General features: G+C 37.3%; 1 protein-coding gene across 2 annotated transcripts in view; it reads left to right on the top strand.

The window, feature by feature from the left end:
- Positions 1-26,738, top strand: part of CNNM2 (cyclin and CBS domain divalent metal cation transport mediator 2) — a 160,176-nt gene that overhangs the window by 107,476 nt on the left and 25,962 nt on the right. For both annotated transcript variants that reach the window (XM_027852242.1, XM_027852241.1), the window contains exons 3-4: positions 16,987-17,124; positions 19,036-19,205. In XM_027852242.1, the coding sequence (XP_027708043.1) occupies positions 16,987-17,124; positions 19,036-19,205 (308 nt within the window). The remainder of the gene's footprint in view (positions 1-16,986; positions 17,125-19,035; positions 19,206-26,738) is intronic.

Below are 26,738 nucleotides of genomic sequence, written 5' to 3'. Positions count from 1 at the left end.
CTTGTCTCCACTTCTTCCCTTTTCATTTACTTATCACCTGCTTGCAATCTAACTTTTGACCTCATCACTCAACTAAAACTGTTCTCTTCAAGGTTACCGATGATGTCTCAACTGCCAGAGATGATAGCCTTTTCTCCATATTCACCTTCCTTGACTTTTCTGTATTTGACTGTGTTGACCACCCTTCCTCCTGGCAACTCTTTGCTCGCTGGGTTTTCGCTGTCCTCTACTAGTTTTCCTGCCTGTCTGGCCATTCCTTCTCAGACTCTTTTGCTGGATCACTGTTTATGTGCTGTCCCCCTCTTAAGTGAGTATACCCTAGGGCTTTCTTCTTTTCTTTTCTTTTCTCTTCACCTTCTCTTCCAATGATCTCATCAGTTTTCCTCAGTTTAATTATGATCTCTGTACAGATGATTCCCAGATCCGTATATCCAGCCATAGTCTCTCCTCTGAACTCGACTTTTGCATCACTAACGATTCATTGAACATTTTCAAGTGGACGTCTCATAAGCATCTCAAACTCAACATGTCCGGGTTAGAACTCATTATCTTCTGCCCCACTTCAACACTATTCTTCCAAACTTTCTCTTTGTCCAGGGCATTATTATCATTCTAGTTACCAGCTTTGCAAAACCTCTGAGACACCTTCAACTCTTTTCTCTCTCTCACCAATGAGTGGCCAAGCCTTGTCTGCTCTATTTTCCCAGCAGTTACCCCTCTGTCTCCTTTTCTCCATTCGGACAACTACCACTCAAGTTCATACCCTCCTCACCGCTCACGTAAACTATTTTTATAACCTCTTAATTGGCCTCTTTGCCTCCACTCTCTCCCCTCTAATCTATATTCCACAACCTGATAGATTGATATGATAAAAATAATAACCAGCATAACATACTAGCAAAAACTTACTATATGCCAGTCTCTGTAAATCTCTAAGAGATTTACAGATACTACCTCATTTGATCCTCAGAACAACTCTGGGTGGCAAGTGCTGCTATTATCCCTATTTTACAGTTAAGGAAACAGAGGCAGACAGGGGTTAAGTGACTTGCCCAAGGTCATATGGCTAGTAAGTGTCTGAGGTCTGATTTGAACTTTGATCTTCCTGACTTCAGGCCCCATCCACAGCACCACCCAGCTGCCTGAAGCACAAGGGTGACCATATCAGTCACTGCTCAGAAAGCTCCAGTGGTTCCCCACTGCTTCTAGAATAAACTACTAACGTCTTTGTTTGGCATTTAAAGTCCTTCTTGATCTAGCTTAAAACCTACTTTCTGAGCCTAGTGCCTATCATCCCTCCCTTTTTGTGCAATCCGTCTTACAGTTTAATCAACCTACCTGCTATTTCCCACATGTGTCATTCTGTTTCCCATCTCTATCCCTCACACCTGAAATGTGCTCACTTTTCAGCTGGGCCCCTTTGAATTCCTAGCTTTCCTAAAGCCTCAGTTCAAATGCCATCTCTTACACAAGGACTCTTCTGATCCCCCTTAATTGTTAGAGTCCTCTTTTCCCTCCCTGGTTTACTTTGTATTTGCATGCATGTGTCCTGGATTTACTTATCAAATACACGTTGTTTCCCATAGTGGAATATAAACTCCTTGAGGGCAGGGACTGATTTGTTTTGCTTATGTAATGTCAATGTCTAATCAAGTACCTGGCACATGGAAAGAAAGCCCAGAATAAACAAATACTGGTTGAGGAGGATCAGCCAGTCCTGCCCTTTCTGATCCACCTTCAGCAGCCAGGAGAAGGACGGAGCTTCTGGGTCTGGCTGATCCTTCCTTGAATGAAGATAGAGATGCAGAAAGTCCCCGGAATTGATGCTGAACCTGGCTTTATTGCAGGAAAATAAGAAGCTATGTATCTGGACCCTGGCAGTCCTCTTCTCATAGAGTGTTAAACTTAGCCGTGGAAACAACTTACAGCAGTTCCCAAACTTCTAAAATGTTTTTCCCGTCCAACTTTTTGTTTCTTTGTGCAGTTGCCATCAGTGGGTCCCTGCCATCAGTGGGATCTCTGTGGCAGGAAATGAATTTTTTCTGTGCTTCTGAGACATATAGAAAGGGAAGATCAGACTCACCAGGGACCCAAGGCAAAGCCTGCTTTGCTTAGGGCAGAATGATTTCCTTCAGCTCAGCTTGAATGGGAAATACTGTGTTTCAAGTGTTGGCCAAGTCTTCTAGGCTCATGATTCTTATTGGAACAAGCTTCATTTTTGGCTCACATTGGTCTTTTAAAAGAATTCATCTCTTTCATGATTGTGTTTCTTTGAAATCATCAACCTAAAAAGGACTTCTCCAGTGTATTTGTTTACCTATTTTTGGAGGTGTGGAGAACTATATATGTACACTTGGGGATGGTGGTTATAACTCTGGGATAGTGGAGGAGACTTCTAGATCCTGACTGGATAGGAAATTGGGCAGAATCTGAGAAGATGAGATATAATAGAGATAAATGTAAAGTCTGACACTGGTTGCCCAATTACAAAGTGAAGGAGCCTTAGGTAATATAGCAGCTTGTCTATAAAAGATCTGGGGGTTTTAGTGGCCTGCAAGGTCAATACGAAGCAACAGTGAGATATGGCAACTGAAAAAGCTAATGTGATCTTGGCCTGCGTTAAGAGAGGCACATCTCCAGGGAATCAGAAGATGCTATTTCTTCTGTGCTTTACCCTGGTCAGGCTAGGTCTGAAGTTTTGTGTTTAGTTCTAGGTACTATCTTTTCAAAATAACCTTTGCAACTTGAAGACTATCCAGGAGAGGCCAAACTGGATGTTTAAGTCCAAGACATAAAAGATTAGTTAAAGGAAATGGGATGATTAGGCTGTGGAAGAAAAGGTATCAGGAGAAACATGATAGCTGTGTTGAATTATGTTAAGAGTAGTCATATGAAAGAGGGGTTAGATTTGTCATTTTTGGCCCCAGGGCAGCAATGGGAGGAAATTACTAAGAGGTAAATTGAGGTTTGATGTCCAGAAAAACTTTTTAACTATTAGAATTGTCCCAGAGTGAAATGGACTGCCCCACAAGGTGTTAGTTTCCCCTTCAATGGAGGTCTTTAGGAATCGATTAGATAACCACTTGTCAGGTCTGTGGTAGAGGGGATTCTTTTCTAGGGATTGGTTGGACTGATGACCACTGAGGCCTCTTCCAATTGTGAAATTATCTGATTCTCTGATTCTGCCCTTTGTTGAATTTGCCATTTTTAACCTTGCGTCAGAAATGATTGCTTCACATTCAGCCTGTGTGTGCATGTGTATTGATCCTGTGGCTAATGTCCTTAGGATCAAAGAACAATCAATATATCCATGAGTTCCACTTCTGTTTATATGTTATTTTTAAAAACTAAATGTCAGTTTGTTCTGCTACATACATTAGTCACACTGGTTCTGCTGAAAATGTTGTCTGATCTTGGCTCCATGTTAGAAAGTAGAAGACTTGGAAAATTTAGCCTGACTGGCAGAATTAAACCTGTTTCATTTATTAGTGGTTGTTAGTGGCCTATATTTAAGGATTACAGGTTAAATAACTGATTTCCTCCTTTGAAATCTTAACAAAAGATAATTCATTAATTTGCTAATACCTGGCCCCACGTATCCATAAAAGTTGACACTTCTCAAGTATGGGTCTGAATAATTTGATGTTCTCTTTGATTGTAATATTTTGCTGGTGGTGTTATATGATGGCAAACATGGAGTCTTCAAAGAATTATAAGTGAATAATATCACACTGAAGGTCCCAGGGCTGGGTGTGAGCTGCTATAACAGAGAACCAATTAGGAACTTAAGCAAATAACAATCATAAAAGATGTCATCAAGAAATAATGGATCAACCAAGAGCAGAAAATGGTTTTGTCTTATGGTGAGGGTAAAGGATGACAGTGGATAGCAGGGTTACTCCACTGGTACCTCAAGATGTCAGAAAAGAGCAAGGAGGGCTCTCTTTGAACTATCATCTGTTAATACTTCAAAGGAAGAAGCCAATGATTTAATTCTTAAGAGTGATTTCTGGATTAGAGGCCAATAGAAAACCATTCATAAAGGAAACAGGTTTCATTTCCCAAGTCTACTACTTTCTCCCAAGTTTAGGTGACACCCCTGTGACAAACTCATTGGAGGACATGGACAAGAGCTGTATAGGTGGGCAAGCATGAATGGTTATTTTCTTCATCATTGATGGAAACTTCCAAATGGATGTGATTGCAGATCCATTTGATAAAATTTGAGTAGATTTTGGTTGCCACGCCCTTGAGACTTTAAAGGACCTTGATTAGGCCTAACAAATTCTACCTTAGTTTAAATTGTTTTTGTTTTTATTTTTATTTTTTTGACCGGGCCTAAAAGTTTGAGAACCATCCTCCTAGAGCAAACTTGGAAGGGAGAGTAGGTAGATATAATGAGACAAAGAGAGTAATGTATAATAAACCCTAGGATTCTGGGATCTGAGACAATAGGTCAACATATAACACAACATTAATATATGTACCTGCACTAGTTATGCAAACAGGTTAAAAATGTCTCTTAGCATTTTCACTTTCCTTCAAAATTTCAATAGTCCTGCCCATACTTACTCAGTTGATCCTTGACCTCATAATGCTAATATTTCTGCCTGCAATCATACACAAAGCTCACCCACAAGTATGCCTGTGAAGCCTTAACCAAAAATGGAGAAAGTGAGCAGTGAGAAAGAAGAGCAGTGAGAAAGAAGAGAGAAAAGATACAGTAGCATCACTGTATGTTTCTAAGAGCTGTACCTTAATGTAAGACAAAAGGGACCAGGGGGATGAGAGGAACACAGGGACTTAGAGCCTAATCTTAATAAATCTCACATGAAAAAATGGAACACTGGCCAGAGTCTACCCACTGGGGGAAGATTATTAAATTTATATCCTAACTGCCATACTCTGCTCAAAAGCAGCCAGTAACAGATATTACTGCAAAAGTTATGAAACGGAAACATGCAGTATGGGAAATTTAATGTAGGGCACACATACTATGCAAGGGTACTATGTTATCTACCTAGAAGGCAGCTAGGTGGCGCAGTAGATACAGCACTGGGTCTCAAGTCAAGAAGACCTGAGTTCAAATTCTGCCTCAGATACTTACTAGCTGTGTGCCCCTGGGCAAGTCACTTAACTTCAATTTGCCTCAGTTTCCTCATCTGTAAAATGGAGTTAATAATAGCATCTACGTTCCAGGATTGTTGTGAGGATCAAATGTATACATATGTATTTTTATATACACTTATGCATATGCATGTATGCGTGCATGTATGTCTTTCATTTTTAGGCCAAGAGATTGCCCCCACCATTGGTACAAAGCATGATTCCTCCATGGTTTACTGGATGGGCTTCATGAGTTGCTGTGACCAAAAATATGATTCCCCTGGTAGCCAGTCCTATGGTGATGAGCCTTTCTGAACCTAGCCGCCAAGTGCTCAGTCTGTTACCAGTCACATACCTGAATCCTTTCCAGTTAATAGGACTTGCCAGAATTTGGTCTCAGTCAACACAGTCTCCAAGAACCAGGGTCACCTTAATGGCCCACTAGGGCAGTACAATGGGTCTTTTGTGGAAGTGGGACATGACATAGCTTCAAAATTACTAACACTATTGTTTTCCCGAAATAGAAATAAAAGAAAGTACCAGAGAGCCCAAATCTCAAACTCCCGCACATTTCGCATTGCTTATCATCTATGTGCACTACTGCTGGCAACAGGCCTCTCTAGCTTAGTTGCTCACCTAGCATCATCATTACTATTTGTTTATCTGTTATTGCAAAGCAAATTCTTTCCTAATAGTCTACTTAGCCTTGTGGACCTGGGGATTGCTCAGCCTGCAAATAGCATCTCAGCAATAATCCTACCCTTAGGAAACACTGAAAGGAGGGACCTCTATCTAAGCAGCTATGTAAGAGGTGGTGAGCAATGCCGAAGAGATTTCACCATTTTTTAAAGTATAAATTACCAATCTCAAACCAAAATAGGGTAAAAAACAAGGGCTAGAATCTTGAATTATTAACAGCCAGTACTGGCTGCTTTTCAGGTGGAACTTAAATCTTGGTGTCACTCTATGCTGTCACTCTACTTTGGTATGAACAAATAACTGATGCGTTAGAGACCAAGAGGGCTGGAATGTTTAAAATATTCTTCTTGAATTAAATTTTAAAAAAAGTTTTAAAACGTTTTTATCAATGAAAGGACAATGCTAGAGGAAAAATTAGGAAAAAATGAGAATTATGGAAAAAAGAATTTGAAAGAGAATTACCAGTTTGTCTCAAGAAGTACAAAAGTTGGCTGGGCAATAAACACCCTGAAAATGGAATGGACTAAATAGGAACCAATGACTTCATGAGACAAGAAATATTCAAATGAAATGAAGACTGAAAGAAAAATAGGAAAAAATATAAGGTATCTCATAGCAAAAACAACTGACCTTGAAAAGAGATTAAGAAGAAAAATGTAAGACTCATTAGACTACCTGAAAGCCATGAACAACAAAAAAAATCTTGAATTTGTATTTCAAGAAATCTTAAAAGAAAATTGCCCAAATCTGTCAGAACCAAAGACAAAGTGGAAGTAGAAAGAATCTACTGGTAACCTCTTGAAAGCAACTCCAAAATGAAAACTCCTAAGAACATTATAACCAAATTTCAAAGCTTCCAGGCCAAAGTAAAAAATGCTGCAAGCAGCCAAAAAGCCAGAATTCAAGTACTGAAGTGCCACAGTGAGTAACTTACATGATTTAGCAGCCTCAACAATAAAAGAGCAGAGAATTGGAATGCCATATTATAGAAGGCAAAAAATGTGGGCTTACAGCCAAAAATAACTTATGTAGTAAAATTAAGTTTAATCCCAAAAGGGGAAGCAAACAAACAAACAAACAAGTCCTTAATGAAATACAGGACTTCCAAACATTCCTGATGAAAAGGCCAGAGAAATAGAAATAGAAACTTTGAGGGTCAAACACAGGAATTAAGAGAAACATAAAAAGGTAAAAACACAATTGAACGATGACAAAGGACTAAACTATGATAAACTGCTTATATTCTAATATGGAGAGATAGTACATGTGTCCCCTTTGAGCCCTATCATCATCAGGGTTCATGGAGGGAGTGAAATTAGAAAAGACCTGAGAGTGGTTCTTTATGTCTTTATGATCTTAAGAGAAGAATGGAAAGGGAGGGGAAGAGGAATTCACTGGGGGTAGGGGGAAGGGTGGAGAGGGGAAAGAAGGGAAAGGAAAATTGGGGGGAAATTATCCCACAAATTATCAAGGTATTCAAGTAGGCATCTATGCAATCAAGGAGGAAATTAGGAAGAGCAAATGACATTTGAACCTTACTCTGATCTAAACTGGTCAAAGGAGACATACACATACATACAAATTCACACATACAGTTGGGTATAGAAATACATTTTACTCTACAGAGAAACAGGAAGGGAAAGGGGAGAAAGGGGTGTGAGAAACTAGAGAGAGGGTAGTTTAAGATTAGTCTTTAAAAATCATTCAAAGGATATACAAAATATTTGTAGCTCTTTTTGAGATGACAAAAAAATAGGAATCTGAGGGGGTGCCAATCAATTGGGGAATGGCTGAACAAGTTATGGTATATAAATGTGATGGAATATTATTTTGTTCTAAGAAATGAAAAGACAGTGGTTTCAGAGAAACTTTTTGTAAACTGATGTAGAGTATAGTGAACAGAACCAGGAGAACAATTGATACAATGAGACCTCAATATAGTAAAGACAAGCAACTTTGAAAGAACGAAGAACTCTGATCAGTGTAATGACCAACCATTATTCCAGAGAGAAAGAATAGGGAGAGGAAGAATGGGGGAAATTAGTTTACATAAATGGGATGTCCAATTAGAAGTTTATAGTACAAGTATGGGGAGTGGTAGGAATTGGACAACACTTGAACCTCCATCTCATCTGCAACTGGTCAAAGGAGCAAAGAATATACATATATACACATAGTTGAATATAACAATATATTTCACTCAACAGAGAAATAGGAGGGAAAAGGTTTAAGGGAAAGAAGAGAATGAAAGGGAGGGTAAAATAAGGAAGAGATTAGTCAGAAGCAAAACAAACGCTTAAAGAGGGGGAAAAACAAAGAGAAGAAAAAGTATAAGAAAATAGAATGGAGAGAAATACCCACTTAACAATTATAACTGTGAATGTGAATTGGATGAACTCACTCATAAAATGGAAGAGAATAGCAGAATGATTTAGAAACCAGAATCCAACAATATGTTGCTTACAAGAAAAACCTGAAACAGAAAGATACAGAGTTAAAATATTTGGCTGGAGCCCAATCTATTATGCTACAGCCAAAGTTAAAAAGGCAGGAGAAGCAATCAGATCTCAGAAAAAGCAGCAGCAAAAATTGACCTAATTAAATAAGATAAACAGGGAAACTACATTTTGCTGAAACATACCATAGACAGTAAATGAATACCAAACATATCTGCACCAAGTGGCATAGCATCTAAATTCTTAAAGGAAAAGTTAAATGAATTACAGGGAGATGTGGGAGAGCTATAATATTGTGGGACTTCAATTTATCTCTTTCAAATTTAAAGACAACTAAAAATAAAAAAGAAATGAAAGATCTGAATAGAATTTAGAGAAGTTAGATATGATAGAACTCTGGAAAATTTTGAATGGGAATAGAAAGGAGTATATTGTTAGCTATGCATGTCACCTTCACAAAAATTAAACCATATATTAGGAAATAAAAACCTCACAAAACTGTAGAAAAGCAGAAATATTAAATACATGTTTTGCCAACCATAATGCAATGAAATTATATATTTCAAGTAAATTAAAAAAATTAAAATTTAATTGGAAACTGCATCACTTAATCCTACAGAAAGAGCCAAAGAACAAATCACAGAAATAATTATTAATTTCATTGAAGATAATGACAATAGTGAGACAGTATGCCAAAATATTTGGAATGAAGCCAAAGAACTAGTTAGGGGAAAATTTATATTTCTAAATTCTTTCACCAATAAAAGGGCATATCAACAAACTGAACATACAACTAAAAAACTAAGAAATCAACAAATTAAAAACCCCTCAATTCAACACCAAAATAGAAATCTTGAAAATTAAAGGAGTAACAAAATTGAAGGCAAAAAAATTGAATTAACATGTACAAAAAGATTTATAGCAGCTCTTTTTGTGGTGGCAAAGAATTGGAAGTTGAGAAGATGCCCATCAATTGGAGAATGGATGAACAAGTTGTGGTCTGTGAATGTAACAATACTATTGTGCTATAAGAAATGATGAACAGGTTGACTTCAGAAAAACCTGGAAAGACTTGTATGGACTGATGCTGAGTGAAGTGAGCAGAACTAAGAGAACGTTGTACACAATAACAGCCACGTTGTGCAATAACTAATATTGATAAACTTAACCCTTCTCAGCAATACAGGGATCTAAGACATCTCCAAAGACCTCATGATGGAAAATGCTGTCCACATCCAAAGAAAGAACTATGGAATTTGAATTGCTATTTTTTTTCTCTTCTGTTGAGTTTTGTTTCCTCTTTCTGGTGGTTCCTCTTATTGGTTCTACTTTTTACTTACAACATCACTAATGTGAAAATTTGTTTAATAGGAATGTATATGTATAGACTATATCAGATTGTGCGCCATCTTGGGGAGGGTGGTGGGGAGGAAGGGGGAAAATTTTTAAACTCAAAAGCATATGGAAGTGATTGTTGTTAAATCAAAATAAATTAATAAAAAATTTTTAGAATTGAAAAAAATAAATAAATAAAGATAATTTTACAAATCCCAACAAAATAGATAAGTCATTAGCTAACAACTTTAAAAAAGAAAAACAAATTACTAGTACCAAAAAAAAGGTAACTTCACAACTGATGAAGAAGAAATAAATGAAATCATTAGGATTTATTTTGCCTATGTGCCAGTAAAATTCACTATCTAAATGGAAGTGGATGAATATTTAAAAATATATAAATTGCCCAGATTAGCAGAACAGGAAATGGAATGCTTAAACAACTCTATTAGAAAAAGAAATTGAACAAGTCATAAATGAACTCTCAAAGGAAAAAAAAAACCAAGGAATAGATGGATTTACAAGCAAATTCTGTTAAATATCTAAAGAACAATTTATTTTAATACCACATACATTGTTTGAAAAAATAAGAAGAGGTTCTAACAAGTTCCTTCTTTGAAACAAATATAGTCTTGGTACCAAAACCAAAAAGAGTCAAAACAGAGGAGTTTATATACCATTATCCCCAATGAATATTGATGCAAAATTTTTTTTTCATTTTAAAGTGCCCCTAATTGACTTTATTTTTTATTAATTTATTTTGATTTATCAACAATCACTTCCATAAGCTTTTGAGTTTTAAATTTTTCTCCCCCTCCCTCCCTGCCTCTCTCCCCAAGATGGCACGCAATCTGATATAGGCTATACATATACATTCCTATTAAACATATTTTCACATTAGTTATGTTGTAAGGAAGAATTAGAACCAATAGGAGGAACCACAAGAAAGACAAAACAAAACAAGAAAAAAAATAATGAATAGTATGCTTTGATCTGCATTGAGACTCCATAGTTCTTTCTTTGAATGTGGATTGCATTTTCCATCATGAGACCTTTAGAGATGTCTTAGATCCTTGAATTGCTGAGAAGGGCTAAGTCTATCAGCATTAGTCGTTGCACGATGAGGCTGTTACTGTGTACGATGTTCTCCTGGTTCTGCTCACTTCACTCAGCATCAGTCCATACAAGTCTTTCCAGGTTTTTTTGAAGTCTGCCTGCTCATTCTTTCTTGTAGCACAACAGTATTCCATTACATTCATAGACCACAGCTTGTTCAGCCATTTTCCAATTGGTGGGCATCCTCTCAATTTCTAATTCTTTGCCACCACAAAAAGAGCTGCTATAAATATTTTTGTACATGTGGGTCCTTTTCCCATTTGTATGATCTCTTTGGGATACAGCCGTCGAAGTGCTATTGCTGGGTCAAAGGGTATGCACATTTTTGATACAGAAATTTTAAGTAAAATATTAGCAAGGAGACTACAGCAACATATAACAAAGATTATGTACTGTGACCATTCTGGATTTATGCCAGGAATACAGGGCTGGTTCAGTATTAGGAAAACTATAAAGATAATTTATGTTTATAACAAAAACAATAGAAATCAGGATTATTTCAAGAGAAACAACTTTTTGATAAGATATGTACTCCATTCTTGTTAAAAACTCAAGTAAGTATAGGAATTAATGGAACTTTCCTTGATATAAGAAGTAGTATCTATCTGAAACCAAGAGCCAGCATTATTTGTAATGGGGATAAACTAGAGGCCTTTCTAATAAGAGCAGTGGTAAAGCAAAGATGTTCATTATTGCCATTACTAACTATTCAGTATTGTGTTTGAAATGCTAGCTATAGCAGTTAGACAAGAAAGAGAAATTGAAAGAATAAGCCTAGGCAAAGAGGAAACCAAATGATCACTTTTGGTAGATGATATGATGATTTATTCAGAGTACCCTAGAAAGTTAGCTAAAAAAACAATGAAAACAATAACTTTAGCAAAGTTGCATGATATAAAACAAGCCCACCCAAATCATCATCACAATCTAACAGGAAGAGCTAGAAAGAGAAATTCTATTTTAAATTATTACAAATAGTATGAATTTCTTAGGAGTCTGCTGAGGTACACAGAAATTATATAAGCACAATTACAAACTCTTGATACAAATTCAGATTTAAATAATTGGAGAAATATTTATTGTTTATGAGTTAGCTGAGCCAATAAAAATGGCATATATATTCAGTGCCATACCAAAAGACCAAATGATTATTTTATAAAGCTAGAAAAAAAATTATACAATTCATGTGGAGGAACAAAAGGTAAAAAATATCAAGGGAATTAATGGGAAAAAAAGTGTTATGGAAAGAGAGCCTAGCAGTGCCATTATCTCAAACTATACTACAAAGCAATAATCATCTAAACAATTTGGTGAGAAATAGAAAGATTAGTGAGTAGAACAGATTAGATATGAAACATTTGTTTCTCTTATACATGGCAGAAGCAAATAAATATAGTTAACTTAGTGTTTGATAAACCTAAAGATCCCAGCTATTGGGGGCAAGAACTCACTATTTGCCACAAATTCTTGGGACTACTGGAAAGTAGTCTGTTAGAAACTAGGTATAGACCAACATCTCATGCCATCTATCAAAATAATCTTCAAAGGGATATATGATTTAGACACAAAATATGACATAATAAACAAATTAGAGGAACATAAAAGAAAATGTTGTTTGTTGTTTCATGTCTGACTCTTCGTGACCCTGTTTGGGGTTTTCTTGGCAAAGATATTGGAGTGGTTTTCCATTTCCTTCTCTAACTCATTTTATAGATGAGGAAACTGAGGCAAAGAGGGGGTGAAGTGACTTGCCCAGGGTCACACTGCTAAGTGTCTGAGGCCAGATTTGAACGCAGGAACATGAGTCTTCCTGATTTCAGGCCCAGCACTCTATCCACTACACCACCTAGTAGCCCATAGAAGAAAGTGCCTGTCAGATATGTGGACAGGAGAAGAGTTCATGATGAAAGAGGAGATAGGTTCATAGGACATAAAATGGGCAATTTAAATTATATATAATTTGAAAGTTTGTGCAGAAACAACCAATTCATCTAAAATTAGAAGAGGGAAACTAGGAGAAAATTTTGCAGCAAGTTTCTCTGATAAGGATCTCATTTCTAAGATATATAGGGAACTGAATCAAGTTTACAAGAAAAAAGCTATTCCCCAATTAATAAATGGTCAAATGATATCAATAGGTAGTTCTCAACAGAAGAAATACATGCTATCAATAACCAAATGAAAAATGCTCTAAGTTACTAATAATTAGAGAAATGCACATTGTGAAACTCAGATTGGCTAAGATGACAAAGAAAAAAAAGGAAATTTATAAATACTGCAGGGGTAGTGGGCAAACAGGTACACTAATGCACTGTTGGTAGAGCTGTGAACTAGTCCAACCATTCTGGAATGCAATTTGGAAGTATGCCCAAAAAGCTATTAAATTGTACTGTTGACCCAGCAATACTGTTACTAAGTCCATACCCCAAAGAGTTCAGTGAAAGCGGGTAAGGACTCATATGTACAAAAGTATTTATAGCACCTTTTTTTAAATAGTGGCAAAGAATTGGAAACTTAGGGGATAAAGGAATGCTCATCAATTGGGGAATGGCTGAACAAGTTATGATGTATGGATGTGTTGGAATAATATTGTGCTATGAAAAGTGATGAAGAGAATTATTTCAGAGAAACCTGGGAAGACTTATGTGAACTGATGTGAAGTAAAGTGAATGTAACCAGGAAAACAATTTATACAGTTAAGAGCAGTATTGTAAAGATAACTCTGAAAGGCTTAGGGACTCTAAAATTGAAGATTGAGGCTTTTGTTTTTGTTTTTGTTTTTTTGGATATGGCTGAATGCAGAAATTTATTTTGCCTGAGTATACTTGTTTATAGTGGGTGTTGTTTTTCTTGTTTTCTCAGTGGGTCGGGGGAGATAGGAAGGAAAGAATTTGAAGTTGACAATAAAAACAAATGAGTTAACGAAACTGATATTCTGCAGCAGAAGCCTGATAAGTAGAAATCAATTTGGCCCTCATTCACTAACAACTTTGTTTCTCCTAACCTTGCGTGGCCCTAAGACTTTTATCTTTGGGGTAATCCAGTACCACATCCCTTAGTTGACATCACTGCCTCTAAAATGAATAATGTACGTACTACTGCTAATGAAAGAAAGGTGGCTTCACAACCTTGTTCGAGGTTGTTTTTTCCTGCCTAGACATGTCTGTCTGACATGAACATAATTACCTTTGTCACACCACAATATTCCCTGAGCCTCTGCACATACTGAGGGCCCAAAAGTACATCTCACCCATCTCTGTATCCTTTAACAGAGCCTAACAGTCTTGCACATAGTTGCTACTCAAATGATAGTTGACGACTGACTGGCTGGATTTCTAACAGACAAGTTCTATATTATAGCCCCAGAATGTAAACTCTATTTAACCATCAACTAACCCTATGGATCCCCCAAAAAGGTAGAATTAAGCTTTTCCCCCTGTATTACTGTATATCCATAAATCTGACTAGAGCCCTACTTTGATGCCTGCTCAAGCACTGGCAGATCTTACTGAACTGGACAGGCTTTGAATATGGGCCTGGTGACGGTCAATCTGTCATCCAAGAAGCAGCTTAGCTATCAGCAGAAAGGTTGGCTTGATGCCTCCTAATTTGTTTTTGGTCACAGGTTTCTACTATGGCCTAAAGGAGATTAAAACAGCCCTTGAGTTATTTAAGTGAGCGTTCATCTGGATATAAAAATATATCAAAATGATATATGAGTTGTTATCTAGCTGCTAGTATAAGATCATAGGATCTCGAGGGAGGGGGACCTTAAGCATCATCTAGTCCACTCCCTTCATTTACGAATAAAGAAATTGACCCAGGGAGGTAAGACAGTTTCCTCAAACATGCATATAACAATAGTAATAATAATTAGTGTTTATAGAGCACTCTAAGATTTGCAAAGTACTTTGCATATATTATCTCATTTGACTCTCATAACAATCCTGTGAAATAGGTATTATTATAATCCCTGTTTTACAGATGAGGAAACTGAGGCACAGAAAAATTAAATCAGTTTCCCAGTGCCATATAGTGTCTAAGGAAGGATTCTAATCCACGTCTTTCTGACTCTTAAGTTTGGTATATCATACCATACTGCTTCTTAGAATACCCTATTCTAAATTTATGTCCTGTCAATAAATTCTTGCCAATCTTCATTGGTAGAGGGAGATTCCTACCTAACAGTGAAATCACAGGTCTAGTCCTTAATACTCTATCACTAATAAATTTTTCTGACAATTGACTCGTGTTTTAATAATAACAATTTCCATTCTTAAACATATTCTCTGTATGTGACTTAGTGTTGTATGTACATACTTGTATACACACATACACATATACATACATATGTACACTGTGTGTTTAAGACAAATGAGAAGTGTCTTTTTTTTCTGGACAGCCCTGTAGAACTAACCCCATATAATGCTCTTCATTCTTGCACATCCCTCACCTAGTGTTTAATGAATTTGTTAGCTAATTTGAACTTAATTGAAATATTGCTTTATGATATTGTTCATCTTGATTTTAAGTATATTTTTCCACTTTCTCAGCAATAAATGCTTCTTGAAAGCAGGAATTAAGTCTGCTATTTCTTTTGGCATATCCCCTAAAGCACATAGTAGCAACAATAATAATTCATATTTATAATTCAAATTCATACACTATATATATTTGAGGTTTACAACACATTTTCTTGACAACCCTGCTACAGTTTTTCCCAGTTTACAAATGAAGACATTGAAGCTTAGAGAGCTTAAGTGAAATTGTTCATAGTCATGCAACAGTGTCAGCTAGGATTTAAATTCTAGGATCAGGTTTCGTGAATCCATGTGCAGTATTCTTTTCATTCCGCTACGCTGCCTCTCTCCATTATTGCATTACAGATAGTGGAGACTTAGTAAATGTTGACTGACTGATATAACTATTTTGAGGTGTAATTCAAAGTATTATATCAGAGACTTTAAGTTAAATTTAATTCAGCACAGTAAGCTATATTTAGAGCACTGTGCTTGGCTGTGGAGATGCAAAAATAAAAACAATACATCCTTTGTCCTCAAGGAGCTTCCATTCTACTGAGGAAAGTGCACAAATAAGGATAGTACAAAGAAAATTAAGGAAGGAGACCACTGACAAATGGGGGATGGGGAAGGCTTCATGGAGGAGGTGGTGTTTGAGCTGAGATTGAATGCAGTAGAAGCATTTTGAGAGGTGGAGATGACGAGTTAATTACAAACTTGTAAAGATTATGTTGGGGACTATGGAGAGTGGATTGGAGAGAAGAAAGACCATAAACAGTAATCCACACCAAAGGTGTTAAATGCTTAAACTACGGTATTGTGTGCATAGAAAGAAGAGGATAGGTCCAAGATAGTGTACTGTGCATAGACAGGCCTGATGAGATTTGGCAAATAATTATATTGAGGGTGAGGAAGAGGGAAGAGTCAAGAATGAATGACTCCAAGATGACCAACCCAAGAGCCTGGAGGGGTGGTGTGGTGCCTGCCTGTGATGGAAATGGAGAAGTTAGGAAAGGGGATGGGGAGACAGTTTAGGAAGAAAGATAACGAGTTCTGTTTATGACTGTTGGTGTCTGGGAGGATGGTGCTGGTCTCAACTGAACTAGAGAAATTTAGGCTGATTTCAAGGAAGATACAATGGGTTCTTTTTCAGGTGTGTGGAGACTGAGGTGCCAATAGAACACGTAAGAAAGGTCCAACCATTAGCTGATGATGCAGGATTATGGCTTTGGAGAAAATGAGGACTGTATTTGTAGATTTGGAAGTAATCTACATATAGATGCTACTTAAACCCATGGGAATAGATGAGGTCACCAAGAAAGAGTGGTGTAGAAGGAAAAGATCATGCAGAAAACCAGTGTGATCTACTGCTTCTATGTCATACACCATCTGTACAACTTTATGAGGAAAAGCTGTTCCTTGCTACCATATTTGTGAATTTTTAAAATGCAATTTCCAAAGGCTCTCATGAACTAGGTTGTTGCTGATAAGGCAGCATTCTAGGGATTTATTTCATTACTCCATACTTGTGGCCATGCAGTGCTAAGGGTGGATTCTCTTTCTTCTTTCCTCCCCCTCCTTGGAATGTGTGTGTGTGTGTGTGTGTGTGTGTGTGTGTACACACACAGGCGCTCCTCCAGAGACAAGTGTTAGCCTTTCTAACTGGTACTAACATTTTCTTTGACAGAGATCCCTGATCTCATGGAACAAACTTCTTTTTTTTTTCTTTCTTCTTTTTTCTTCCCCTCCCCCAGCTGATAATAGGACTAAAAAGAAAGTGGCCCATCGGGAAAGGAAGCAAGATTTCTCTGCCTTCAAGCAGACAGACAGTGAGATGAAGGTTAAAATATCACCACAGCTGCTTCTGGCAATGCACCGTTTCCTAGCAACAGGCAAGTGCCGCTTATCTCGGTTTGGAATCACTTGTTTCTCACCAGCCAGGACAGGGTGGGCTGTGGGGGGGCACTGGGAAATGGGGTGACAAATAATGCCACTTTTGTGTTTTGTTTTGTTTTGTTTTTCTTTTTAAACTCTCTCCTCTCCTGTGTTCAGTGTCGGCATGAACCCTCTGAGACATTTACCAGGGGTGGACCAGTAACTTTAAATTGGTCTGAAAGGTAAGGATGAACGTTAGTGCTGCCACCCTGCATGTACAGTTCATCAGGTTAACTGCTCGCAAATAAACCCCACGGTAGAGCCTGCTTTTGTGGAGTAGGGAACCAAGTCATGAGACCCGGACATCATCTGGGTCCATTTGGTATTTAGGCAGTTGACCAATTCGCCTTTATTCACCTTGCCTGGAAAGAACTGTGGATACCAGTGGTAAGGTAACACAGACGACCGTACCAATTTGTAAAGCAGATAGATTTTCAAAATAAAATCTTTGACTCAACTAGTTTTAATGAAAACAAGAATATCAAGTTTTTTACATGGATTTCTCGATGGCCTCTTCAAATAAATTGGTAAATTGAATCTATTTCCATTAGTCATGTTACCCAATTCACCAATATAGCCGGCACTGACTGATGCAGAGGTCAAGGTTGAATACACCAAAAAAACCATTCTCATGCTCCCTCAGTGGCCCCTTAGGGGAAGAGTGAGCTTTGTCTATCTAGCAAGAGGATTGGGAGGAAATCTGGAACTGCCCAGCGACTCCTTCGAAGACTACATCTACGCCGCCCCTGTCAGTAACACACAGTGTGCTGGAAAATATTATGAAAAGAAGAAAAATGGGATTCACAATTTTTGTGTTTGAAATTTCCATACATATTCTTTTGGTTTAAGAAAAGAACAAACATCAAGCTTAACTCATTATTATTCTGCATTTTAAAAATTCTGATAATATTGTTGTCTGCCATCTAGGAACCATTATTCAAAACTAAAGCAAATAAAGTTGTTCATTATCTGGCTTTTAGGTTGTTCTATAGGCCTGGTCAAATGCAGCTGTGAGAAGTTAGTAATTGGTATTCTTAACATTTATAATGAAACCGCATTTTCCCCAAGTGTAATAACAACTGTGATTTTAAAAAAATCATAAGTTGAATGTATATTAGACTGTGATTATGTCTTCTCTTATTTGTGAATCTCTAAACCTCTACACTTACTTTTATTTCTAGTAATGTCAAAAGAAGGAAGAATTGTGAAAATGAGATTCTGACAGCATCTTGTGCTTATGTGGGTGTGTGAGAGAGAGTGAGGGAGGAGAGAAATGAAGAGATGTGGGAAGGAAGGAAAAGGAAAAGGGGAGAGGGAAGAGGAAAAAAGGAGGAGGCAGAAGAGGGTGAAAGAGAGAGGAAAGGGAGAGAGGAGAGGGAAAGAGGGGACAGGTGAAGGAGAAAGAGAGATGGAAGAAGAGAGAGAGACAGAGAGACACTGAAAGAGACAGAGATTAATTCTATATTTTTAGGTGCCTCTGGCCCTGGGACTTGTGTTCTTCTGGGTCTTTGTCAGACAAGCTGTGTTATAGCTCAGAGAAAGGCATGCTAGGGATCAGGGAGTCTGTTTCTGGTTGATAATCTTTTTCTCTAACTGGGAAGTCAGGTGCTTTTTGTGAAAATGAAATTTAATGAATGAATCAGGGTGGTAAAAAGGAATGAAAATGAAACAAAAGAGAATTCAGTTTTTTCTGATTCTCCTAGGACCTAGGTGATCGAGCCCCTAGTGGATCAACAAGCAGAAGTTTCATTAACATATTAATGTTTCATTTTGCATCCGTGATCTCTTTTTACTCACTTTAGTGTTAATTTATACTATTCTTTGCCACATATTCAAAATGTAATATCAAGTTGTGTTTATATCTGTAGAAGTAGAAGCATTTAGCCCGTCGCAGATGTCAGAGAAGATCCTTCTAAGGCTGCTAAAACATCCCAATGTCATCCAGGAGCTGAAGTACGATGAAAAGAACAAGAAAGCCCCAGAATACTACCTCTACCAGCGAAACAAACCTGTAGACTACTTCGTTCTCATTTTGCAGGTTAGAAGAATTATTTAATAGTAATTTCTCTTTTGGTACCTTTCTTTCCTTCCATCTGATCAGGCTTTTTAAACCTTCTTACACTAGATGGACAAGAGCCAAGGTTCTCATGTCCTGCTTCATATGACCTTAGCTATGGAAAGCTCTAAGCGGTATGCCTCTTTTCATTTCTGTATTCTGATCTGCAAATAGCCTTACTAAAAAGTAATGTCAGTGATCACTTTTATGTCTTTGACTAGAAGGCTCTTAGTAATTATAGAAAGTATTGAGTTAAATTAAGAATATTTAGAGTGGTTGAACTTGTTGAAGAGTTTTAGAAGGTGAACTCAACTGATGCAAACCCATACTTTGACAGAATGGCTAAAGGCTAATTGGTATGCATCTCTTAGTAACTTTTGCCCAAACAATGGGAGTTTGGTTTTCCTGGGTTCCAAAGAGATCCTGTTCCCTTTTTTCTTATCTCTATCATCTATCTGATATTTCAGATTTTTCCTTGGTGATTCCTAGATACTGACCAACCCCTGCCTTCCTTCACTTTGGAGATAAAATGACATTATGCTAGTCTCACTGACATGCCCTGCTCTAGTACTATGAAATTTGGTCTAAAGTGGGAAGGTGGATCCACCTGGGCCTGTGTTTGATGAGATGGTGTTCTAGTGTACAAAACAACCTGGTGGCAGAATAGACACTTAGCCCAGAGCAGCATTTGAGTAAATATTCTGGATAAATTACCCTTTGAATTTGCCTTGTTCACCCAATTGATTTGGGCTGTTTTTGCAACATTTCAAAGATTTTCCAAGGCTTTCTGTGCAGCTTCATTGTCTGAATGTGGTTTTCTAATTTCTGAGCAATGGTTTGTTGCATTCTAGAACAGAGCTGGAGAAAATAGAGTGAGGAATGGGCATTAAATTCAGGGACCAAAATCATCTTTCATAAGCAGAAATGGTTTCTTTGAAAGTAACTCTTAAATAAGCTTTTTCTTCTGGTTAGGAAAATGAGAAAGAATTGTATCCATGTGTGACCCTCTGGATTAGCAAGTAATGAATGATTCTAAAAAATGCTATGCATTAAAGAGTTACTTCTAAGTTTCATAAAGCTTTTCTATGACACCTCTGTTTGATGGGCCTCTAACTCAGCAGTTTGATAGCTACTCTAGCCATAGGCCTGGTTCACCCTTGAATTGAAAATGTATTTTTTTTTCCTTTGGACATAGAGAAGTTGCAAACTCTGACAACCTTTGGGAATTCTTTTATGTTAACTATGAAGAGGGAGCAAAGCAAACATTAATTTGTCAGGTAGGGTAATGGATACTGCTCTGAAATAGAGAGAAAATATGAGTGATGGTGAAAGCCATTTACTATTTAGAAAGAGGCTTTGTGAATCTCTGTAGTAATATTGTAAACAGTGTAGCTATTCATTGTTTTTCTCTCCTCTACATATAATTAGGATTTCATTTTCATAAGTGCTGTTTTATTACCTAATCTAATATGGAACTACATCTATGTCCTGAGTGTAGTCCATATTGACATTGCTTTGTTGATTTTTTTGGGGGGAGTCTGGATTTGTTATTTTATTTTTTATTTTTAAGTTAAATTTGATTTTGTAAGTTCTAACTTAAAAACCAAAAAAGGACCATTTCTATATGTACATTAGAACACAACAAGATAATTGTGTATGAAACTGTGAAACCTCCATGCCATACAACTTGCTTTAAATAAAAAGTATATCATAATGCCACAGGTTACTTCAAAAACTAACCTGTTTGTGCTTCCTTTTTGTGAATTTCAAACATGTTTCAGTAACCCTCGTTTTGGCATCACCAACTCTTCCATCTCCTCTCCAATTAAAAACTGAGAGAAAAAAAAACACACCTCTTGTAACAAATAACCACAGCCAAAGAAAACTAGACTACACAGTGACTATGTGCAAAAATGTATATCTGTACCTTGAGTCCATTAACTCTGTCAGGAGGTGGGTAACATGCTTCATCATATGTCTCCTGAAGACAAGATGTTTCATCGCATTGATAAAAGTTCTTAAGTCTTCCAAAGTTTTTTTTTATTACAGTGTTGTTATCCCTGTATAAATTGCTTTCCTAGTTCTGCACACTTCATTCTATATCAGTTTATTATTACCCATGATTCTCTGCAGTCATCTCTTTTGTCATCTTCTTTCTATATCATCACTTCATTCTATATCAGTTTATTATTACCCATGATTCTCTGCAGTCATCTCATTTCTTATGGCACAATAATATTCTGTTACATTCAGGTTGTTCAGCTTTCCTCAATTGATGGGTACTTGCTTAGATTCTAGTTCTTTGCTTTTTATCCTGCTTCAGGATCAAGTAGTTAGTTTTGCCTGTGGTTATTCTGTTTCCAATATCACCATCCCTCTTATCTCTGCCTCCCATCCCTGTTTGTTTCCCTGTTGAGTTTGATGTCTTTCTACACCAAACTGTCTGTGTCTGATTCAGGTAAGAGTGAGATTCATCTGATAATCCATTCTCTCCACCACTTCTTCCATGTTTGTATACCCTTCTCATATACTCTAATTGTTAGAAACAGTAAGTTTCATCCTCTTCTTCCTCCTTTCTACACAAGTCTATTCATTTTACCCTCTTCTTTTTCCCCTCTTAAAACCTCAGAACAGAATCAATTCATCCCCAGTAGCCTCTGATTTTCAAATTTAGGAAACTTGGTGTGAAATTTCCTCCACCAGTACAGCTTCACAACTTCTCTATAACTTATAGTTCTGGAGGAAGCGCTGATTGGGTCAGTCACTTACTTGCCTGTGGTCTCAGAGGTAATATGTAGCAGAGATAGGATTTGAACTTAAGTCTTCCTGGCTCCAAGACTAGCCCTCTATCCACTACACCATGACACTCCTTGTTTTGTTGATGTACATGTGAAATTCTTACAGAGTAGTCATGTTTTCTTTTCTTTTTTCTTTTTGGAAAATATTTCATTCTTCACAATTACATGTAAAAACAATTTTAACATGAATTTAAAAATTTTTTGAGTTCCAAATTCTCTTTCTCCCTGAGAAAGCAATTTTATATAGATTATACAGGTACAATCATGCAAAATATATTTCCACATTAGTCACGTTGTGAAAGAAAACATAGACAAGAAAGAAAGAAAGGAAAAAAGAGAAAAATAGGGGCAGCTAGGTGGCGCAATGGATAGAGCACCAGCCCTGTAGTCAGGAGGACTTGAGTTCAAACAGACACTTGACACTTACTAGCTGCGTGACCCTGGCCAAGTCACTTAACCCCATTTCCTGGGGGGAGAGAGAGAGAGAGAGAGAGAGAGAGAGAGAGAGAGAGAGAAAGAGAAATAGTATGCTTTTATCTGCATTCAGACTCCGTCAGTTCTTTCTTTGGAGGTGGATAGCATTTTTCATCATGAGTCCTTTGGAATTGTCTTAGATCATTGTATGACTGAGAATAGCTAAGTCATTCACAGTTGATCATCATACAATATTGCAGGATCTCAGAGACAGTTCAGGCTGGAGACTTATAAGCTTTCAATAATAATGATGATAATAATAATAATAGCTAACATTTATATGATGATTACTATGTACCCGGCACTGATCCAAGGCAAAGTCTGATTGCTACCCCTCTTTTATGAGCTCTACAAGTTCCTGACCTTTGTACAATGTTCTCCTGGTTCTGTTCATTTCACTTTGCGCCAGGTTCATGTAAGTCCAGGTTTTTCTGAAACTGTCCTGCTTGCCATTTCTTATAGCACAGTAGTATTCCATTACAATCATATACCACAACTTGTTCATCCATTCCCCGATTGATGGACATCCCCTCAATTTCCAATCTTTGTCACCACAAAAAGAGCTGCTATAAATATTTTTGTACAAATAGGTCCTTTTCCCTTTTAAAAAAAATTGCTTTGGGATACAGACCTAGTAGTGGTATTAATGGATCAATTTTACAGCTCTTTGAACATTGTTCCAAATTACTCTCCAGAATGTTTGGATCAGTTCACAATATAGTAGCCATGTTTTCAAATTTCTTTCCATTTAGCAATTTGTCTGATTAACAAATATATTATCTTTTTAGTAAGATATTTTAAGTATTCCTAGCAAATTTGCTATTTTTCATATTCATGTTGATAATGCTATGCAGTTTTATTAAGTGGGTATGTTTTTGGTTAAGAGGGCGACCTGGCAGTGAGCGCTAAGCTGGTGCTGGCTATAAAATGATACAATTGGGTGATCTTAGCTCTTCCAGGATAGTCAACTGCTTGAAGCATCTGTAAAGTACTAGAAATTTCTTTCTAGAGGGGTAACCAAGATGGCAGAATAGAAGGAAACAGTGCAGTGAGCTTTGCCCCTCCCAAAATACAACAAACTACCTCCTCCAAACATATCTAGACAACACATCAGACCAAATCCTGATGGAGAAATCCAAGACAAAGTTATAGTGAGTCATTTTTCCAGCCTAGATCAGAATGGAGAGAAAGACAGAATGGTCTATGTACACTAGGGATGGGGACTGGCTGGAAGTATCATATGAGGAGCCTATTTACCTGGGAAAAAAAACAGAGGGCCTAGAACCTTCCCAGGGCATCTCCAGACCCATACCAGAGCATTTCAACAGGGACTGCTGCCAACTGGAAACTTGGTTGCCCATTACCCATTTCCAAATCATAGGGACTGGAAGTAGCATTCCTAGCTAGGGAAGCCAGAGGTAATGTATCAGGAAAAAAGTAGTCTCAGAAACAAGCAGAAGCTGTGGGGTTCTGAAGCCAGTGGAGATGAATAACCAGGGTAAGAGTCCCAGACTAAAGGGATGCCTGCAGTTGTGTCCCTCTGAACCAGCGGAACTTCCCAGCTGGCTGACGTTGGCTTAGTTCAGCAGCCGTCTACCCTTTCTCAGACCGAAACCCAGGTCAGGAACTTATAGAGCTCATACAAGAGGGGTAGCAATCAGACTTTGCCTTGGATCAGTGCCAGGTACATAGTAACCACTATGTAAATGTTAACTATTATTATTATTATTCATTATTATTGAAAGCTTGTAAGTCCCCAGCCTGAACTGTCTCTGAGATGCTGGAACAACACAATATTCCACACCCCAAGAATGTAGGATCAGGACCAGCCCAGAACCTCCCTCCAGAAGTGCACAGAACCTGGCACTAACATCAAGTCAGAAGTCAAGAAGTAAACTGGAAGAGCAAACAAAAAAACAAAAAACAAAAAGAATTCCACCATAAAAAACTATTATGGTGACTGGGATGCTCAAGATACAAACTTAGAAGAAGACAATGACTCCAAAATACCTACAAGCAAAGCTTCAAAGAAAAATATACCTTGACCACAAATTTCAACTAGAATTCTTAGGAAAGTTGGAGGTTTTTTAAAGTTTAAAAATCTTTTATGAATGAAATGAGAGGGAAAAATTGGAAGAGAAATAAGAACTTTGGAAGAAAGAATTGGAAAGGGAATTAACAGCTTGACTCAAGAGATAGAAAACCTTGCCCAAACAACCAAGTCTCTGAAAGTCAGAATGGACTAAATAGAAACCAGTGACTCATTGTGACAAGAAATATTCAAACGTAATGAAAAGATTGAACAAAATAGAAGAAGATATAAAGTGTCTCATAGCAAAAACAACTAACCTAGAAAACAGATCAAGGAGAAACAATTTAAGACTCGGACTATCTGAATACCAAACAAAGAACCTAGACATCACATTCCAAGAAATCTTAAAAAAAAAAAAACTGCCCAGATCTGTCAGAACTAAAGGGCAAAGTAGACATGGAAAGAATCTACCAGTAGTCTCCTGAAAGCGACTTCAAAATGAATCCTCCTGAGAACATTATAACCAAATTCCAGAATTTTACAGGTCAAAGGAAAAAATGCTGCAAGCAACTAGAGAGAATTTCATACTGAAGAGTCACAGTGAGGATCACATATGATTTTAGCCGTTATTAGTATCTAGGAGTGGAGAGCATAGAATACCATATTGTAGAAGGCAAAGGATATGGACTTATGGCCAAGAATAACTCAGGTGGCAAAACTACATATAATCCTATGGGGGTGGAGTTGGGGGTGGGGAGAATGGCTTTAATGAAATAAAGGACTTCCAAGCATTCCTGATGAAAAATCTTTGAAGTCAAATACAGGAGTTAAGAAAAACATAAAAAGGTAATCACAATTGAACAGTGATAAAGGACTAAACAAGCTTAAACTGCTTATATTCTAATGTGGGGAAATGATACGTATGTTCCTCACTGAACTCTGTCATCATCAAGGGTCTTACAGGGAATCTAAGTAGACTGGAGGCCTGGGAGTGACTCTTTTATGTTTTGGTGATCTCAGAAGAAGAAAGGAAAGAGAAGGGAAGAGGAATATGGTGGGGGTGGGGGTGGGGAAAGGAAGATTAAGGAAAATTATGGCACGTAATCAGGGTGTGCAAGTAGACATCTATGGAAACAAGAGGGGAGGGTGTGGAGTGGCTGACACTTAAAACTCAGTTTCATTTGAATTGGTTAAAGAAGGGAATATACATAGAGTATACATAGAGATGTATACATCTCACTCAACATGGAAATGGGAAAAGTGGGAATTTGGAGGATAGTTTAAGGGAGGGATTAGTCTGAAGCAAAACAAACTCTAAGAATGTGCAAAAATATTTATAGTTTGTTTTTTTTTTGAGATGGCAAAAATGGGAGTCTTAGGGCATGCCCATCAAATGGGGATTGACTAAACAAGTTATGGTATATAAATGTGATGGAATATTATTGCGCTGTAAGAAATGAAAAAGAGATGGTTTCAGAGAAACCATGAAGACTTATTTAGATAAGTCTGATGCAGAGTGAAGTAAACAGAACCAGAACAATTTATACAATAACATCAATATGGTAAAGAAAAACAACTTTGAAAGAATAAGGAACTCTTACCATTGTAATGACCACATGCTGTGCTAGAGGACTAATGGTAAAACATGCTCCCTACCTCCAGATAGGAGTGTGGGTGAATCAGCATTCATGTAATGCCTACTATGTGCTAGGCACTCCACGTGTACAAATATCTCATTTGATTCTCACAACAACCTTGTGAGGTTAGTGCTGTTATTATCCCCATTTTATAGTTGAGGAAACAGAGACAAACAGAGGTTATGTTACTTGCCCATGCTCACACAGCTAGTTAGTGTCTGCGTCCAGATATGAACTTTGATCTTGACTCCAGGCCTAGTGTTCTTCTCCTTGTGCCACCTCACTGCTTCCTTTCCAGATAGAGAGGTAAAGAATGCAGAGTACTAAATGAGATAGACTTTTCTGGCTATAGTCAATGTGGATATTTTATTTGCTTAACTATACATGTTTGTGACAGCAGTTTTGTTTTTATTTAGTCCTCAATGGGGAAGGTTGGAGTTATAGGAAAAGATGAATTTTTGCTGATTTTTAAAAAAAATAATAAAAAAATTACTTTCTGAAATATTCTCCTAGCAAATTAATTTAGCTTAGGCTGAGCTCATAGAATGGTGCATAAGACTTAAATCTAAAGATT

The sequence above is a fragment of the Vombatus ursinus genome, unplaced genomic scaffold, assembly GCF_900497805.2.
Source record: "Vombatus ursinus unplaced genomic scaffold, bare-nosed wombat genome assembly UNPS02009205.1, whole genome shotgun sequence".
Lineage (NCBI taxonomy): Eukaryota > Metazoa > Chordata > Mammalia > Diprotodontia > Vombatidae > Vombatus > Vombatus ursinus.
Note: the sequence above shows the minus strand (reverse complement) of the source record. Positions and strands in the feature narration are given on the sequence as shown.